We start from the raw sequence: 19,842 nt of genomic DNA, 5'->3' as shown, positions 1-19,842 counted from the left end.
ACACGTTGTTAATTCTGTTTTGTTATCTACAATGTTTTGCATTTGAGAACAATCTCGAGGAGATTCAGGTTAATCACAAGACGAAACCCATGCGACTTCACCCATCCCTTCTGCCATACTGTGTTGCAGAAATAAAAGAAATAAAAAGACACATCCACGCGTCTCGTCTTCATTAATACGGCAGCATCGTGGAGATGAAGACAGTCACTGTTGTGACACCTGTCACACATGCAAAGGCAAGACGAGCTGTCATACATCAGACAATACTGATGGCAAATTTGAAGCAGAGACTGAGGACTTGAATCCGTATGGACACCAAAGATGGACATGACTTGAGTTTTTGATGAGCCGTAGAGGAGTTCAACAAAGCGTCGGTCGGCAGGGGGAGGGAGATACCATTCTATAAATGACAAAAAAACTAAATTAGGCAGCTCCTTCCCACAAGCCATGCATGGACAACATTTGAAACAAGCAACATATTTGAAGAGTGAGCAATCTGAAAACACGAGTGACTAAACGGGCAATAACAACAATGGATCACATGGTTCATAAAGGAATATCTTCTTCTTTTCCTTTCGGCTTTTCCCGTCAGGAGTCGCCACAGCGAATCAGTCCTCCATCTTCAGAGGTTTGATTCGCTTGTTTGTTTTGTCCAAGCTTTTACATCGGATGCCCTTCCTGACACAACCCTCTGTATTTATCCGGGCTTGGGACCGGCACAATAAGACACTGGCTTGTGTCCCCTTGTGGCTACAGAACAACAACAAAACAACAAAATCAATGCGTTTTGGCAATGAATTATACGATTGAAATTATAACGCAGCATTTTTTTTAATCAGTCAATGTCAACTACAGTGTTAATTAAGCCCTTAGAGCAAGGGTCCCCAAACTTTTTCCTGTGAGGGCCACATAACTTTTCCCTTCTGTTATGGGGGGGAAGGGGTGTCAGCTTGTAACAGAAAAAGTGTGACGATCGTAGGGGAGCTTAAAAAAATGTTTTCCAGAAAGCCACACATAACCAAATAACCATCTCAGAGTTCTTCACATAAAAAAAATCAGGATATAAATAACACTATGTATGAGATAAATAATAACTAAATAACTCTCTGGGTTCTTCATAGAAAAAAAGCCATGGAACATTAACTTTCTGTTGTGCCATGCACAATCTTAACAGATAAAAGTTCAGCTCAGTTGTCAGAGCAGAATCTCTGACACATATGAGCAGTCTCTTAAAGTTGTTGTGTTCCTTCCTTTTCATCCTTTTGTAGGTTCCAGTAGGCTTGTAGACACCGCTGTTTGCAGCTCTCTTTCATCAACTTCCGTGTGAAAACCACAAAGGAAGCAGGTTGAGAAAATGAACTCAGTGATACAGCACCTACACAGCACAATACATTTCACTACCAGTATGGCTGTAAAGATGGATTTTATCCCAGTCGATTTTATTATGATTATATTTGTTTATGCTCAGAATGATTCATTCAAGTCAGAAAAGTGAGCTTGCCTATGTATGTTCATCAGTGCGAACTGTGGGTCTACATCTGGCTGGTGAGAAGTTGAATATCAGGTTCCATTCTAGTTTGAGCCAGTCTCAAGCACTAATGCAAATGTTCATCTGTCAATCTTGATCTCATCAGATTTCAGCAGTTTCATGCAAGAAAAGCTTTTCTAGCAGATATACGTGCTGCCAAAAACTGTGGACATTTTCATTTTTTGATGTTTGGATATGTGTCGTTTGGGAGGGCGGCGTAGAAGTCAATGAGACTCTTTCGTCTTCTGCTGCAGCTGGGCATATACATTCATCCCGATTTCTTCACCGCGTCTGGTGATTGTACTCGCCGACAGACTTACGGCATTACATATATGCATCTTTCTTCTCGGAACACAACTCCTCCGCGACAGCATCCATTCATTTCTTAGTGTCGGTGAAGATTGTATTCTTTGAGACCGCCACCGCCTCTTGACAGATGAGACAGACATCCTTTTCTTTGCCTTGAACATAAAAATAATCGTTTGTCCACAGCAGGTTAAATACCCTGCATTCTGAATAAATTTTTCTCTTGCCTAACCTTTTCGCCATTATTCCGTTCTCTCTTTGACAGGAAGGTTTACAAAAGAAAACGGGTCTGGGACCAAATAGAGCTCCAAATAGAGCTCCAAACTGAGCGCACCTGAATGTACCACCGGACTCCCCTCCACTTCATCATACGTCACTTTCTTGTGTCGCGTCGCATTGTGACAGACTCCTTTAGCGTTCTATTGTGAGCAGGCGTGTTTGTATTGTTCAATCACGATTATAAACAACATACATTGATTACATTGATTAAAATAGGAACAGATAATGATCGAAAACCGACCTTTGACTTGTAAAATGATTTTTTATTTTTCTGGAGACCAAATAGGAAAAACATCTGATAGCACCTCTGGTATTGTTCAAGGGGCCGGGCCAAATGTGCTGACGAGCCGCATACAGCCCGCGGGCCGTAGTTTGGTGACCCTGCCTTAGAGCACGAAATTTTGGACTATTTTTAAGCCCATGCAAAAGAGCTTCCAAATTGCACTGACACATTCTACCATAAAATGAAATGAGAGAAGCGCTTTAGAATGTGCACGAAGCAACCTGATTGTGCACTTTTGTGCTACACCAATTCCATATACAATTTTATTTGATTTCAAAATAAAACGTTATATATATATATATATATATATATATATATATATATATATATATATATATATATATATATATATATATATATATATATATATTGTGATGTCACGAGAGGCTGTGTCCTGAAGGGCAAATACATCCCCCTAAGATGGCTCCACCCAGAGAGAGTCTTGGCCCCACCTGGTGGAAGGCAGCAATTAAACCCACACACCTGCAGCTGATCAGGGCTTGATTGGAAAGCAGGGCTCTTAAGGCAGAGAGCCTCTGAGTGTGGAGCTTGGGGAAAGACAAGCTCGATTGCTGTGCTCTGTGGAGAAGTTGATTGCTGCGTGGAACTCCTTGCCAGTTGGGACCACACGACTGGACACTGGATTTGAACCTAGCTAAGGTGGCTAGGCTACATGACGAGGACGTCAAGAGGGGTGAGGCCTAGAGACTCTTGTAAAGAACTCCGTCTTCAGTTTTACCTCAGAAGAGACTTTATTTGAATTTAAGTAGCAGAAGAGACTTTATTTGGATTTAAGCATCAGAAGAGACTTTATTTTGATAAGTATTGGAAGAGACACTATTCAAACCTTTGTTGCTTGTGAATTCCCCCTGGAACCCTTGATTAAAACCTTTTTCTTTGCATCCAAACCTGTCGTCCATTGCACTTCTTGTCCCGTCCCGCTGAGAGCAAGCCTCTCATGATATCACAATATATATATATATACACGAAACAATAGTTCATGCATGTTTCCATTTTCCATTGGTTCTTCATGTGCGTTTCAATTGGTTGCCCTCAATGGAGAATGTATATGTGTGTGTGTGTGTGTATATATATATATATATATATATATATATATATATATATATATATATGACTTCCTGATACATCATATCCTGCCTTCCCTTACCTGATGTCGCATCTCCATTGCGTCGCACACTGTCCGCCCTCCCAGTTTTCTCTCTCTCTCTCTCTCTCTGTCTTCCTTCTTGGCCGACACCGCGATATCTCCGCTGTCTTCAAGATTAAAGTAACTTTTTGTGCAACACCTGGCTTCCTGTTGATTTAACCTTCCTCTGCCATCAAGACTCGTAGAAGCAATGAGCCAGGGAGTAACGATCAAGATAAACCCATTAATATATACTTTTTTAATAATTAAAATTTACTAAATAAAAAAGTAATTAAAATTGACCCAATAAAAATATAAAATAACAGAAAAAACATGTCAAAGTAAAACATTGAACTTTGAATGTAGGACTCAATATGTTTTTGTTAAAATCATCTTCAGTTCTTCATGGTCTTCTCAAGCACCCAGTCAATGACCTGTGATAACACAACATATGAGTTGAAGAGGATTTGAATGACTTATCGTATGAATGGAAAGTGGATGCAAGTTGATGTTAACCTGTTTTGCATTGCTGCAAGCTGCTTTCTTCATCTCATCGTGCAGACCGCGAGATGTCTTCAGGTCCTGAGAACAAACATTTCCACTCTTTGCTTTTGTCAAGCTACAGCATTTGAAGATTTGAAGTTAATGAACAAAGGTTTGAATGATCAAAGAAAAAAGAATACCATATTTTCAGCACTGTAAGATGCCTAAAAGCCTTCATTTTTTTTCAAAAGCAGATTATGCGCCTTATATGTATATGGAAAAAGTGTTAAAATGTCATTCATGGAAGGTGCGCCTTAAAATACGGTCCACCTTAAAGTCCGGAAAATATGTTACACTTGAAAAATACTGATTTTTTTAAAAGGTAGTATTTTAAAATCAATATAACTGATAGCATTCATAAATTAGAGCAGGGGTCGGGAACCTATGGCTCGCGAGCCATATATGGCTTTTTTGATGATTGCATATGGCTTGCCGATAAATATTACATATTATAATACATATTGTCGTTTTTTTCGTCATTCATTTCCCGTTGGGGCTGCAGTTGGCGGAAAGCGCCATTTTGATTGGAGGACACTGACCCAGAATGGCAGAAAGCGCCATGTTGATTGGATGATAGTGGCCGTCATGTTGAAACAGGTAAACGCCCAACTAGTGCACTTCACGCCCAACTAGTGTACTTCAGCGTGAAAGCACCGGAGCATTAGAGGAGAGAAAATGTTCTGATTCTAATTTGCAATGAAACAATACCATCGATGAAACAGTCGAATGTCAGTGACATTTTAACAAGCCCCATGTTAACGTAAGTAGATTGCAGATAGCAAGTGTGGAAGCTTATGAGCCGTGTGCAGGCTAGCTAGCAGTAACTTCTCCTCTGGACCAAACACGAGGAACGGGAAAACATCCATCTTAACGGTGAGTACTATCACAAAGTTATTTTAAATAATACATTCTGATATTTTGTTGAAAAGTGGCCGCGCGTGTGTGTGTGTGTGTGGGCGCGAGCGTTTGTATGTGCGTGCGCGTGCGTGTGGCTCTCGCTGAAAAACATTTCTAAATATTTTACTTTTATGGCTCTTAGTCAAAAAGGTTCCCGACCCCTGAATTAGAGGAACATTATGACGTTGATGCACGCTTATCAATGCTAATAGTAGGTATGCTTGTATTGTTGAAAAGATCGAGCTTCCGTCAAAATGTCAAAGTGGTTCTTTCGTTATGAATCTTTGACCAGCCAGTGTAGAGTTATTGGCTGAAAAACTTGGTATGGGATGGTGATTATGTTAATTAGACTGATGTGGTTGTAACAGTTGGGGTGCAGGTCCAGAACATCTTGTTCAGAGAAACATTTTTCAAAACTAGGCCAATGATTTACTTAATTGTTCAATTTCACACTTAAGAGGTGTCCAAGCACCCCAGAGATCAAACTACTTGTAAATAAACTTTGAAAATGCACTTTTCCATTATGCGCACTTTAAAATTGGAGCTCAAAATAAATCAAGAACACATGTTGGGAAGAAAAGCATTCCCAATTCAGTCAAACCGTTCCCGTTGAGGTTTTGTATGTCGCGCAAATTTGGAACCAAAAAAACAACATATGGTGGACATTGCAATCCTGGCGGGAGGAAGTCAACTGTCAAAGAGAGTTTGGAGTGAAGGAGTGCACAGGGCTGAGAATGTGTGGGCACCAACCTTCAGAAAGAATTTGGAGATATCAAACAGTCTCTTGCTGCAAGCCGCAAAACATTGATGCTCGGCACTGATCCCGTGCTGTTGGAGTGTTTTAACGACTACCTCCTGCAGCATCTGAGGGCAACAGAGGACACCCACGTTCTTATGGACACAATACTGAAACCTTAAGTCTACTTGTGTTAATTCCCTTATCGTCAAACGTCATCCCACTTTTTCCTTATTTTAGCAAGTCTGCCTTCTTAAAGAATGGATGTCAAAACGTCATGACTTTGAAGAAGGATGGCCTGACTATCTCTAAAACGATTGTGTGCTCTCTAAGGTAAAAGGCACACAATTTTAGTCAAAGGGTTGACAGCGCACACTCGGGAATAAAAGGAGCCACCTTCACTCTCTCGACTGTAGTGGAATAAAATGTACAAAATTACACAGAGATTACTTCAAGTCCACAAAAGAGACTGTTTTTAATCTTTGTTCTGAATGAACTGCTGTCGTTATTCCTGAATTGCGGCATCTGTTTTTGTACATGCGCAGATGCCTCAAAATTAGTATTGCTGACTGCACACATGTGACCTTAGCATAATGTTCACAGATCAGAACACATCAAGGTCGAGATTCAGCGCGCGACGTCTGCGCAGGTAATAGAGTGAATGTGTAGTCATGCGTCACTTCCACGTGTGCCTATGTAGCTTGTAAATAAGTGGTCAACACAGCAAGCGATAACATCCAAAACATACATCATGTATCAGAGAGTAAAATGGTGTTTGTTGGTAAATTGCAGTCTTGATTTTAGGCTTTTATGCATGAAAGATTTCAGGGGGTCTGCATCATGTTCTTTCCTTATTTTCTAAGAATTTTCCAGCACGCAAGTTGTTCATCTGTCCATCCATCCATGCATTTTCCAGACCACTTAATCCTCATTAGGTTTGCAGGGGTTTCTGGAGCCTATCCAACCCGTCCTCGGGCACTAGACGGGGGACACCCTGAATTGGTTGCCAGCCAATCCCAAGGCACATCCATCCATTTAAATTGTATTATTATTTTTTTTGTCGGCACACAAAAAAACTCACCCTGTTGTGTTTCTGGGAACGTGATTCCTTGGCGTTCATGTCTGCTAGGCTGTGATCAGTCTTCTGCTCCTGTGTTTTATGCTTGTCGGCTGAAGAGTGATTCAGCAAACCTAGGAAGGAATCAAAGCTAACCATGAAGTAATGTAACTGTGTCTACAGAGAGCGTTACAATGATATTCCGTGTCAAAAAACATAAAAACAAACAAAAAAGCCCCACAGTGAAAAGAACATTATCACAACATCACATACAGGTTGCGCAACAAACAACAAACTGACATCGAGCCTAATGAAGAAAAGAATATATATGGTGTCTGCCCCCCATTTTAGCTCGGGTCCTCTACCAGAGGCCAGGAAGCTTGAGGGTTCTGCGCAGTATCCGTGCTGTTCCCAGCACTGCGCATTTCTGGACCGAGATATCCGATGTTGTTCCCGGGATCTGTTGCAACCACTCGTCCAGTTTGGGGGTCACTGCCCCGAGTGCTCCGACCACCACAGGCAAGACTGTCACTTTTACCTTCCAGGCTCTCTCCAGCTCCTCTCTGAGCCCTTGGTATCTCTCGATTTTCTCATGTTCCTTCTTTCTGATGTTTCCATCACTCGGGAACGCTACATCCACGACAACGGCTTTCGTCTGCCCTTTATCTATGACCATGATATCTGGTTGGTTGGCCATTACCATCTTGTCAGTCTGTATCTGGAAGTCCCACAGGATCTTTGCTCGGTCATTCTCTACTACCTTGGGAGGTGTTTCCCATTTTGACCTTGGGGTTTCCAGTCCATACTGCGCACAGATGTTTCGGTAGACTATGCCAGCCACCTGGTTATGGCGTTCCATGTAGGCTTTCCCTGACAGCATATTACACCCTGCAGTTATGTGTTGGATTGTCTCAGGTGCTTCCTTGCACAATCTACACCTTGTGTCTTGCCTGGTGTGGTATATCCGTGCCTCTATGGCTCTGGTGTTCAGGGCCTGCTCTTGAGCAGCCAGGATGAGTGCCTCTGTGCTGTCCTTTAGGCCAGCCCTCTCTAGCCACTGATAGGACTTCTTGAGATCAGCCACTTCAGTTATGGTTCGGTGGTACATCCCGTATAGGGGCTTATCCTCCCATGATTGTCCCTCTTCCAGCACCTCATCCTCTGCTCCCCATTGTCTGAGACATTCTCTGAGTACATCATCCGTTGGAGCCTTCTCTTTGATGTATTCATGGAGCTTGGATGTTTCATCCTGGACAGTGGCTCTCACACTCACTAGTCCCTGGCCTCCTTCCTTACGGCTTGTGTACAGTCTCAGGGTGCTGGACTTGGGTGGAACCTTCCATGCATGGTGAGGAGTTTTTGGGTCTGAACATCCGTGGTCTGAATCTCTTCCTTTGGCAACCTTATTATTCCTGCAGGGTATCTGATCACTGGCAGGGCGTAGCTGTTTATTGCCCGGGATCTTATTATTGCCATTGAGCTGGCTTCGTAGGAGTTGCCTCACCCGCTGGAGGTATTTGGTCGTAGCCGCTTTCCTTGTTGCTAGTTCGAAGTTGCCATTGGCCTGTGGTATACCGAGGTACTTGTAGCTGTTTTCAATGTCTGCTATTGTTCCTTCAGGGAGTAAGACCTCTTCAGTGTGGACTACCTTGCCCCTCTTAGTCACCATCCGACTACATTTCTCCAGCCCGAATGACATCCCGATATCACTGCTGTAGATCCTGGTTGTGTGGATCAGGGAGTCTATGTCCCTTTCGCTCTTAGCATACAGCTTTATGTCATCCATGTATAGGAGGTGACTGATTGTAGCTCCATTTCTGAGGCGGTATCCATAGCCTGTCTTGGCGATTATTTGGCTGAGGGGGTTCAGTCCAATGCAGAAAAGCAGTGGTGAGAGTGCATCACCTTGGTGTGTGTGTATATATATATATATATATATATATATATATATATACAGTAAAGTCTCGTTATATCTATATCGTTTATATTGATAATACTGCTTATTACGACACATTTTCATTTCCCGTGCACATTTCTAGTCTTTTTATGTATAATTAGTTCCGTTTAGTACGATTCGTGGTTTTTACGATAATCCGGTTACTACAGTGCTCTTTTTCATCTCCCGCCGGCCATTTTGCTATGCTTATATCGACACAAAAGATATTTAAGATGAATCGATATTTGCTTAGGGGTTTCTATACAGTACCACCATTATCGAGATCTGTATCGTCTCTGTAGCGGTCGCGCCATTGGTCGACTTGGTCACGTGAGTTTGTTACGTGACCAGCTTCAGAGCCATTTTCATTTTCAGCTCGTGTGTAGCAGACGATATTGAAGCGTTTGTGTTAAAAGGTAAAAATAGGAAGCAGAAGAAGATTGATGACTTTTTAAAATTGCATACATAATACAGTAAGATGTAAGCGTTGCAGTTTCCCTGTTGTGTTATGTACATGCCCACTGTACTGTATATGAATACAATCGTTTTTTGCAACAATGTTTATTGTTTTGTCTGCTGAAGCGTGATGATTTTGAAAATTACTGTACATTCCATACTGTGTATTAAAGGACAACCGATGTCACTTTTTATTCAAATGCAAAACACCAATAAAAATGACTTCACGACAAGACGTCTTGCATTGCTTGTGAATCCAAACAATGGCTTCAGATTCGGATATGCTTTCTTGTTACACATCCAGTTATAAATATGATTCAAATACACTGTCGTTCTGAAGAGAAAAGCATACATGTTTGCAATCGATTAAAGATTTATATGTGCCATTTTGAGGCAACATTGGGGGAACATCTCTCACCGAAAAAAAAAAAAGAGGCACAAAATGGCGAGCTCATGGCCAGCTCCGTTTCTTATATGGCGCTTGGATGCCCTCTTTTGGAGGCTTTTGTTAATGCAGTTTGGCGCAGGACGGCTATATCGACAGTACGGTTATATCGACATTTTTCTAACTCCCGAGAATATCGATACGAGACTTTACTGTATATATATATACTGTGATGTCACGAGAGGCTGGGTCCTGGAGGGCAAATATATTCCAATAAGATGGCTTCACCCAGAGAGAGTTTTGGCCCCATCTGGTGGAAGGCAGCAATTCACCCCACACCTGTGGCTGATCACGGCTTGATTGGCAAGCAAGGCTTTTAAGGCAGAGAGCCTCTGAGTGTGGGAGGCCGGGGAGACAAGCTCCATTGCTGTGCTCTGTGGAGAAACTGATTGCTGCATGGAACTCATCGCCATTTGGGACCACACGACAGAACACTGGATTTGGACCCTTGCCAAAGGTGGCTAGGCTACCTGAGAAGGACATCAAGAGGGGTGAGGCCTAGAAACGCATGGAAGAGAACTCCGTCTTCAGTTTCACCTCAAAAGAGACTTTATTATGATTTAAGTATTGAAGAGACGCCATTCTTGCCTTTGTTGCTTGTGAATTCCCCCTGAAACCCTTTATTAAAACCTTTGTTTGCATTCAAACCTGTCGCCCATTGTGCTCCTTGTCCTGTCCCGCTGAGAGCTAGCCTCTCATGACATTACAATACATACACACACACAGACACACATATTGTGGTGATTGGACGAATGAAGCAAAAACAGGACACATCATTGAGATCGATAACACAGTTTGAGATTTTCCTATATTTGGCTGTGTCAGGTGTGCGCCACCTACGTGGTACCAATAAGTTTATTCAAAGGCATTTAGCTGCCGCCGCCGACTCGTCTGACTGGAATGGCTTCCAATACTGACAGCAGCTCATTGATGGACTCACCGAACTGACGGTGCCTAACGCCGCTCACAAGCACGCTATCTGACTGCAGCCCCTGATGTCACTCACAGAGCCAATATCTTCAAAGGCATACCCACTCAACCCACAAATAGAGTAACACCATTGCAGGACATACAATATAGTAATGTAAATACCACTAATGTATTTTTATGCTTTTCTATGTTTTTAAGCAACAGCAAATACAGTAATTGTGCTGGCTTCATGGAGGGTCAAAATGAATACATTTAATATTCCCGAATTTGTTTGGGTATAGGTTTTTCTTGCAAGGTAGGGTGCCGATAAAGAGCTGGTCAGACCTCTGGCAATGTTTTTGCCTCCCACGAGGCAAAAACCTTTTTTTTTTGTAAAGCTGTCCCCAATTCAGGCTCAGATAACTCCATACCGATATAAGTTAGGAATTAACTAGTTTTTCTGATGGATGAAAGAAGACAGTCTAAGGTTTCTTACGCTGCATTGAATGTTTATGTACAGTACCCCTAAAACTCAATATTCTGTGGGTTCTGCAATTTGAGCGAAATTGACAAAAACCCTGGCATTGGAATGGTCACATTTTTGCACATCGTCTGGCAGTGAAAGAGTTTATAGGGAATATTGACTGGATGTACAAAAAATGGATTACAAGCTCTGAGATTTTTGGCTGAATAAAACTGCTAAGTAGCATGGTATTAATAAAACTGACAAAAGATATTGTAACATGTCTTTTGCTGATTTCATTTCAACTTTGACAATTCTCACTTGGTCATTGCAAAATTGTGTAAAAAAAAGAAGTTGTTTGGTTAAGTTGATTGAACTTTACCAGATGATGTTCTGTGAGTAGAAGAAGAGGGAGTGGAAGAGGAGACCGACTGGGATCTGGGTGCTTGTCGTTGCGAGTTGATGTTAACGTGTGTCCCATTACCACCACTGTTCTGAGAACAGAGGGAGTCGCTGCTCTCTGACTTGGCCTGCCTATATCATTCATTTCAATTATTTCACAGTTAAAGACTGACATAGTTCAACCAACTCATGAAGCCACGCCTCTACTACCTCTTGCGGGGATAGCCGCCAACATCTGTGTCCCGGGACCTGCGTTTGAGTCGGGCAAATTCAGTGTTCTGCAGAGTCTCGCCATCGGGAATGCTTCCTGGTTCTGACATCACTGCAGGTGAAGGGGCGGGACTGGTCGCAAACGGTAGGACACACGGTTCCCTGGAGCAGGTGGTTTGCGTCTCATAGCGAATGAGACGGGACTGGAGCTGAACAAAAGCCTGGTCTTGTACCAAGGAGCGCTGGTTATCCAAGCAGAAGCTATATTAACCCAGAGAGGAAACCGGCAGACTATTAAATAAAATATAAAAAAATAAAAGTGTGCAATGAAAAGAATACAATCACTGACTCAGAAAGGAATTTGTGGTGGGAGATACTTACTCTAAGCCGTGGTAATGGGACGATGTGGCCTTTTTAAAGGACATCTTACTGACACTCCCGGGACACAAGTCCGGTGACAACTGGAACGCATTATGACTGAAGAAAAACGGCACACATAATAGAGTAGAATGAGATGGTCTGTCAGCCAAAATTAATCATGGTTCCTCCAAACGATATTCCAACAAAGGTCACATGAGTTTTACAGAGGGAGACGAATGATCTAAATAACATTCTGACCTTAACCAAGCATCTCTTAGCAATGAACTGGAGAATACAGTCATTTTGTGTTCGCCTTCTTTTCTGTCTGCCCAAAAATGCCATTCATCCATCCATCCATTTTCCGTACCGCTTATTCCTCATCATGTTTTCAATTAGTCTCCAACTGAAATGCTTTCAGAAACATTTTAAACAGTGCTCAGACACATCACTTCTCTTACCCTCTAATAAGGGCCAGATATTGCAGCTCACTGGTTGGCTTGCCATCAAGTGTGAAGTGTTTTAGAAGTTCTTTGGCATCCAGTAAGGTTGTGGACCACTTAGCACAGTCTTTTGGACCCAGCAGGTTGTCACTGGAGCCAGAACCTAAGAGGCCATCTCTAACGGGCAATAAGAATATTGATAATTGTGAAATACTTCATGTTAGATGCTGATACAGTATTTTGAATAATACACAACGCTGTGAACAGATAATTTATATGCCAAAGTGTACACTTTACCTTCCCATCTGTCGTCTTTTCTGTTGGTTCTCGATGTTTTGGAGTACACTGCTCTCGGACCAAACTGATTGAGTGTGGTACATTGTTTCTAGAACTATTATAAAAATAAAAAAATGGGACTTGGTGTAGCAAGTCCAAGTCAAACTACATTGTCTTTCAGCTTTATAGCAGTTTTTAAATTGCTGTTATGTTGTTGAGTTACACATCTTGACCTTTAGATGAGTTGAAGAACATGATGAATTCTGGAAAAACACACGTACGAGAGCTGTACATCTAAATTAATTTGGTACCAGAGGAAATCATTTTGTAAGGGCAACAAAAGACCTGTGCTGCAATAAGAAACAAACCCACAAGGCTGCCTCTACACTCAGACCCTACACAATAAGCTGCACAGTATGATGGATTGCAACTGTTATCCAAACTTTTAGCTAGTGCCCACTCAAGATGCTTAACCCAATGGCAGAAGGAACTGAAATCTCACTGCCCAAAATGTGAGTAATGCATTGATGTATGACCACAGCATTTTTTTGTGTTTGGGTGATCACACTGTTTGGGTGAACGAGAGTGCAGACGAGTTAAAAAAAATCATAAATCAAGCGCATGGGGTGGGAAATTGCGGCTCAAAAGCTAAGTGCAAATCATTCATTCATCTGCTGTGGCTCTCTGACTTCAGAAAAGAATAAAAATTGAGTAATTAATTTCACCTATTTTTTTTATCTTAATTTGTGCATTTTTATTTCACTCATCCATTTTCCAATCTGCTTATCCTCAACGAGGGTCGCGAGGGGTGCGGGAACCTATCCCAGCCGTCTTCGAGCAGTGGTCAAGGGACACCCTGAGCTGGTTGTCAGCCAAACACAGGGCACACAGAAACGAACCTTAATTATGCTCCTGTAATAAGACTACATTGCACTAACAAAGGCAACTCGGTGTGCGACAGTTTAGTGTGTCGCCCTCACAAAGCGGAGGTACGGCATTGATTCCATCCTGTGTGGAGTTTCTATAATATTATTATCATTATTAAAGCAAAATGAATACTTCATTTTTTTCATGCCACAATATATACTGTTGTGGTCACATTCATGTAATCTACTCAGGATGTACCACATTTCCACATTTCATAATCCTCTGAATCTGGTCACATTATTTCATCTCACCAGGTTTTTAAAACAAGTACTTACTGTGGTATTCTTTCATTACCAGTGCCTGGACCTGGGCCACCTTCCGCTCTCTCCTCAGGAGACCATCTACTTGGAGACAAGGCAGAGACAGGATGTCGCTTCTCGTACCTCCTGGATGGAGAAAAAGCGGGGAATGAAAAAGGCCAGATGAATGTGCATTACCAGCCCAGCTGGAAATGATCTGTGCAAAGCTTCATTGGGATAAGGTCTCATGGGATATGTGACACTAGGCTATGCCTCAAAGCAATATCAAGGACAATAAAAGCCAAAATGGCAGTAGAAGACACGTCCAAAAATCATAAGGCATGGTTTTCCATACTTGAGTGTTCGGGAAGAGGGGACCAACTATCATGTAAGCATTAAGATTAGTGGTCGTGAAAACTGTTCAGTATTTTAAAGATGTCTTCTGAAGGTTGCATAAAATGTTAACAATGGTAGGAACTGTCTTGAATATCATTTGCAGTCAAAGAGCAGTCAAGGACATACATTAAAAGAACACGGTGATGCTTGTCGGGAATGGACCAATGGACACGTTTGTGCCTGCTGAGGCTGAACGATTTTGAAAAAAACATTGAATGGTGCCTTTTTCTTTTCAATTAAGACTGCAATTTTGTTCAAGGGGTGCTCCTTATGTATTATTTCATAAACATAAGGCGGACTGGGTTATAAAGCACATGGTTAGCTTTTGAAAAAGTTGAAAGCTTTTAGGTGCACCTTTTAGTGTGGAAAATGCACTAATCTGTATTGTTCATTGCAGTTTACAATATAAGATTTATTGGGCTTTTGCAATCTGCAGTAATCAGAACTTTACAAAACACTAAGAAACAAGTGTGGCTTAAATGTCAGTGTAAGACAGTAAACCATGCATCTGAATACAAGAAAAAATGCAAACAAATCAGTAGCTACCAAACGAAGGAAATCTACCATGGCATTTTCCAACGTTATTTGAAATCGAAATGTTTTGTTTGAGCGTAAATACTGTACAATTTACAACTTCTGAATGTGTGATTCCATCCAATATTTTTTTATTTGCAGCTGCACTTGTGGATTACAAATACAAACACCAAGTTGAAACATTCGCTTCCCACGGCAATAACTCCTCCTTTTTAGATTACTCATGTATTGATTTATATATTTATTATTGTGCATGGAGTCTGATGCATTATTTATTGTTTCCAACTTAATATATTTTCTTTACTTTCATCTCTCAACTCATGATTAATGTTTGCACACAATCCCTCCACCTTGTCCTTTCACCGTGGAACTGCTGGCATTCATTATATTCCAAGTCCCAAATATTGATATGAATAATAACGCTGTTCCTTGTGATTACACTTAATTGCCTCAACATGCTTATTTTAAGGATAATTCAAAGGAAAAATAAATTGAGTAGGAACATGCTGGTATATGGAACCTCAGAGAAATACACATTCATCCAACAATATTATACATTGTACCTGATGACGACAAAAGCTTGTGTCCCAAGAATGATGCCATGGCTGGAATGCCATTAATTTGACAGTCAGAGTGCAACACCCTGACTGAGCAAACTCCATCCTCAGTGTTATGTGAACCCTGGACCAACAAGAAGTAGTAAGCACTCTCTCCTTTGAGCTCGACATCAGGTACTGCAAAATAAAATATTAGTGTCAGTGAAAACAGATACTGTCTATTCTTCTGGTTGAATCTACAATATGAAACCCACAAGGGATATCACATTGACTAAGGTTGGCATTAGGTAGCGCCGATTTGGCCTGGTGCAACATACCATTCTTGCCTATTCACTTCAATTAATGTGCCTTTAATCTGTTTCCCGTTTCCGTATGAGTTTTCATTACGCACCCCACCACCCAAGGTGCATCATCAAATTTAGGGCAAAAAAAAAAATATATAAGAATAAACGTGTTTGTTTTGAGTGTTGCAAAACGCAACTTGCATTAAATTGGTGAATTGGCTCCTATAATATAAATGTGTATATTCTTATATGATTTGTAACGGATTCTTTTATTACAGACAGTGGTGTTTTAGGTTGTTTAACCTGACATGTTTCGGTGTGTAGGAAATACACACCGAAACATGTCAGGTTAAACAACCTAAAACACCAGTCTGTAATAAAAGAATCCGTTACAAATTAGATAAGGAGACAATATGAACTTAACACAACTACTGCGCGAATTATTATTCTTATGTATGTACAGTGAGACCTCAACTTACAAACACCTCAACTTACAAACTTTTTGTCTTACAAACGTCAAATTTATGAAAATTAAACCTTATAATAAGCACTATTTTCATAATACACACCCACCACGGCTGGCGGAGTGATCTTCAGCGGAAGCACACGACCGAACAGCACCAGAGGTTAAGTTACCAACAGTCCTTATGGAAGGTGACTCTCCTTCCATAAGCCATCAACGACCATCACCAAGGTAAATAAAAGTTTATTTTACAGCACATTTTATTCCTTTAATTACAGTTGTCATGTAATGCGCCTCTCTTTCCAAACAGCAATTCCCTTTGACTTTCGACCTCCAACGCCATTCCATCAAGCCATAAATGATGATCACAAATGCAAATAAAGTGACTTTATGATACAATGCAGTGTATTTCTTTCATTACAATACAATAGCACATTTATTATACATAGAATAAGGTATGTTGTGTGTAGTTTTAAGGATTATTTAGTTGAAAAAGTATATTTTATGGAAACCCGGGAACTGATTATTCCCATTTTAATGGTTTCCTATGGGAAATATTTTTGGGAGATACACACTTTTCGCCTTAGACACTCTGTCTGGGAACCAATTAATTTAGTAAGTTGAGGTCTCACTGTATTTACATTTAACATATACAGTGAAACCTCAGCTTACGAACACCTTATCTTACGAACTTTTCGTCTTACAAACGTCAAATTTATGAAAATTAAACCTTGAAATACGCACTACTTTTCATGATACACACCCACCACGGCTGGTGGAGTAATCTTCGGCGGAAGAACACCAAAGCACACGAACTTCGCATTTGGCGGAGTGATCTTCGGCGGGAGCACACGACCGAACAGCGCTCCAGCCGGGCCACCTTTGCACAACCCCTTGAATGCACACGTTGACCGCCTCCATGGAGCTTTTTGCTGATAATTTTACTATTATGGGGCCGAAAAAAAAACCCACCACAGGCTCGTGTTCAGCCCAAGAAGACACAAAATAAAATCACAGTCGTTGAGAAGAAGGAGATAATTGAAAAACACGAACGAGGTGTGCGTTTGTGTGATTTAGTGGCCGAGCACGGCTATGCTAAGTCAACCATTGCTACCATTCTCCGGAACAGAGAAGCCATCAAAGGTGCATCTGTTGCAAAAGGTGTTTCCGTGCTCTCAAAGCGACGGTCTCGGGCAATGGAAGAAGTTGAAAAACTTCTGTTAATTTGGATTAACGAAAAGCACCTATCCGGCGACAGCGCGAGTAAAGCTATTTTATGCGAGAAAGTACAGCTAATTTACGCCGATATCGCCATGCGGCAACCTGGAAGTTCGGCACGGATTGTTGATTTTAAAGCCAGCAACGGATGGTTCGAGAACTTTAAGCGCCGTACTGGGATTCACTGAGTCAGTCGTCATGGTGAAGCAGCCAGTTCTGACCATAAAGCTGCTGAAGCCTACAAGGCGTCATTCCTCGAACTGGTGAATGAAGAAGGCTACATTCCTCAGCAGGTATTTAATGCGGATGAGACCAGACTTTCATTACTCAGGAAGAGACGTCTGTCCCTGGGCATAAACCAATGAAAGATAGGCTAACCCTCCTGTTTTGTGCTAATGCCAGTGGTGACTGTAAGATAAAACCAATGTTGGATTATCATTCAGAAACCCCAAGGGCCTTCAAAAGAAACCAGGTGGTTAAATCCAAGCTTCCTGTCATGTGGAAGTCCAACACCAAAGCTTGGTATTACTCGTCTCCTGTTTATGAACTGGATGCATGATGTTTTTGCTCTTTCAGTGAGGAAAAATCTCGAGGAGAAAGGACTCCCTGTCAAGTGTCTTCTTCTCCTTGACAATGCCCCAGCGCATCCACCAAATTTGGAGGAGGAACTTCACGGTGCTCTTAATTTCATTCAGGTAAAATTCCTCCCTCCCAACACAACCCCTCTCCTGCAGCCCATGGACCAGCAAGTGATTGCAAGCTTTAAGAAGCTTTACACAAAGACTTTATTTACCAGATGCTTTCAAGTGACAAATGAAGTATCCCTGAGGGATTATTGGAGAGACCATTTCAACGTGTTTCATTGTGTTCAGCTGGTAGAAAAGGCTTGGCAGGATGTTACCCTCCGATCATTGAAAGCAGCTTGGAAGAATTTGTGGCCCGCATGCATCCTTGAGACGGATTTTGAAACATTTGATCCGCATGACGGTGTTGTTTTGGACGAGCAGCAACAAGCCATTCAGGAGTTGTCATCTGAGGAGGAGATTGCTGCAGCATCTAGTGAGCGCATCAAAGAAATGTTGGCAAAGTGGAATGAATTGCAGGCTTTTATCGAACAGTTCCATCAAGAAAAGACTGTGGCTATGAGAGTCATCAACATGATGAACGATACTGTGATGCCTCAGTTTCGTAAGACCTTACAAGTCAGAAAGCAACAGGTGTCAATTAAGAGGTTTTAAATCAGCAAAAATGTTGAGTCTCTAAAGAAGCAAAGAGAAGCCACACCAGAGGTTAAGTTACCAACAGTCCTTGTGGAAGGTAACTCTCCTTCCATAAGCCATCAACGACCATCATAAAGGTAAATAAAACGACTTTATTTTATAGCACCGTTTATTTCTTTAATTACAGTCCTTATGGAATGTGACTTTCTTTCCAAACAGCAATTCCCTTTGACCCGGGACCTCCAACGCCATTCCATCAAACCATCAATGACCATCACAAATGTAAATAAAGTCACTTTATTATACAGTGAAGTGTATTTCTTTCATTACAATACAATAGTACATTTATTATACATAGAATAAGGTATGTTGTGTGTAGTTTTAAGGATTATTTAGTTGAAAAAGTATATTTTATGGAAACCCGGGAACTGATTATTCCCATTTTAATGGTTTCCTATGGGAAATATTTTTGGGAGATACACACTTTTCGCCTTAGACACTCTGTCTGGGAACCAATTAATTTAGTAAGTTGAGGTCTCACTGTATTTACATTTAACATATACAGTGAAACCTCAGCTTACGAACACCTTATCTTACGAACTTTTCGTCTTACAAACGTCAAATTTATGAAAATTAAACCTTGAAATACGCACTACTTTTCATGATACACACCCACCACGGCTGGTGGAGTAATCTTCGGCGGAAGAACATCAAAGCACACGAACTTCGCATTTGGCGGAGTGATCTTCGGCGGGAGCACACGACCGAACAGCGCTCCAGCCGGGCCACCTTTGCACAACCCCTTGAATGCACACGTTGACCGCCTCCATGGAGCTTTTTGCTGATAATTTTACTATTATGGGGCCGAAAAAAAAACCCACCACAGGCTCGTGTTCAGCCCAAGAAGACACAAAATAAAATCACAGTCGTTGAGAAGAAGGAGAAAATTGAAAAACACGAACGAGGTGTGCGTTTGTGTGATTTAGTGGCCGAGCACGGCTATGCTAAGTCAACCATTGCTACCATTCTCCGGAACAGAGAAGCCATCAAAGGTGCATCTGTTGCAAAAGGTGTTTCCGTGCTCTCAAAGCGACGGTCTCGGGCAATGGAAGAAGTTGAAAAACTTCTGTTAATTTGGATTAACGAAAAGCACCTATCCGGCGACAGCGCGAGTAAAGCTATTTTATGCGAGAAAGTACAGCTAATTTACGCCGATATCGCCATGCGGCAACCTGGAAGTTCGGCACGGATTGTTGATTTTAAAGCCAGCAACGGATGGTTCGAGAACTTTAAGCGCCGTACTGGGATTCACTGAGTCAGTCGTCATGGTG

At 41.5% G+C, this 19,842-nt stretch overlaps 1 protein-coding gene across 2 annotated transcripts in view; it reads right to left on the bottom strand.

Annotated features, from left to right (window-relative positions):
- Positions 1-3,579: 3,579 nt before the first annotated feature.
- Positions 3,580-19,842, bottom strand: part of mtbp (MDM2 binding protein) — a 42,073-nt gene continuing 25,810 nt past the window's right edge. The window contains exons 11-21 of one of the 2 annotated variants that reach the window (XM_088998587.1): positions 15,333-15,503; positions 13,876-13,986; positions 12,695-12,788; positions 12,416-12,574; positions 11,979-12,074; positions 11,598-11,858; positions 11,368-11,519; positions 6,801-6,910; positions 5,734-5,847; positions 4,060-4,125; positions 3,580-3,977 (exon numbers count right to left, since the gene is read on the bottom strand). In XM_088998587.1, coding sequence (XP_088854713.1) covers positions 3,939-3,977; positions 4,060-4,125; positions 5,734-5,847; positions 6,801-6,910; positions 11,368-11,519; positions 11,598-11,858; positions 11,979-12,074; positions 12,416-12,574; positions 12,695-12,788; positions 13,876-13,986; positions 15,333-15,503 — 1,373 coding nt within the window. In that variant the 3' untranslated portion in view covers positions 3,580-3,938. The remainder of the gene's footprint in view (positions 3,978-4,059; positions 4,126-5,733; positions 5,848-6,800; positions 6,911-11,367; positions 11,520-11,597; positions 11,859-11,978; positions 12,075-12,415; positions 12,575-12,694; positions 12,789-13,875; positions 13,987-15,332; positions 15,504-19,842) is intronic. The other variant, XM_088998586.1, reaches the window with a different exon arrangement.

The sequence above is a fragment of the Hippocampus bargibanti genome, linkage group LG06, assembly GCF_051943395.1.
Source record: "Hippocampus bargibanti isolate YZ-2025 linkage group LG06, ASM5194339v1, whole genome shotgun sequence".
NCBI classification, from domain to species: Eukaryota; Metazoa; Chordata; class Actinopteri; order Syngnathiformes; family Syngnathidae; genus Hippocampus; species Hippocampus bargibanti.
This window is presented reverse-complemented; position numbering and strand designations above follow the sequence as displayed.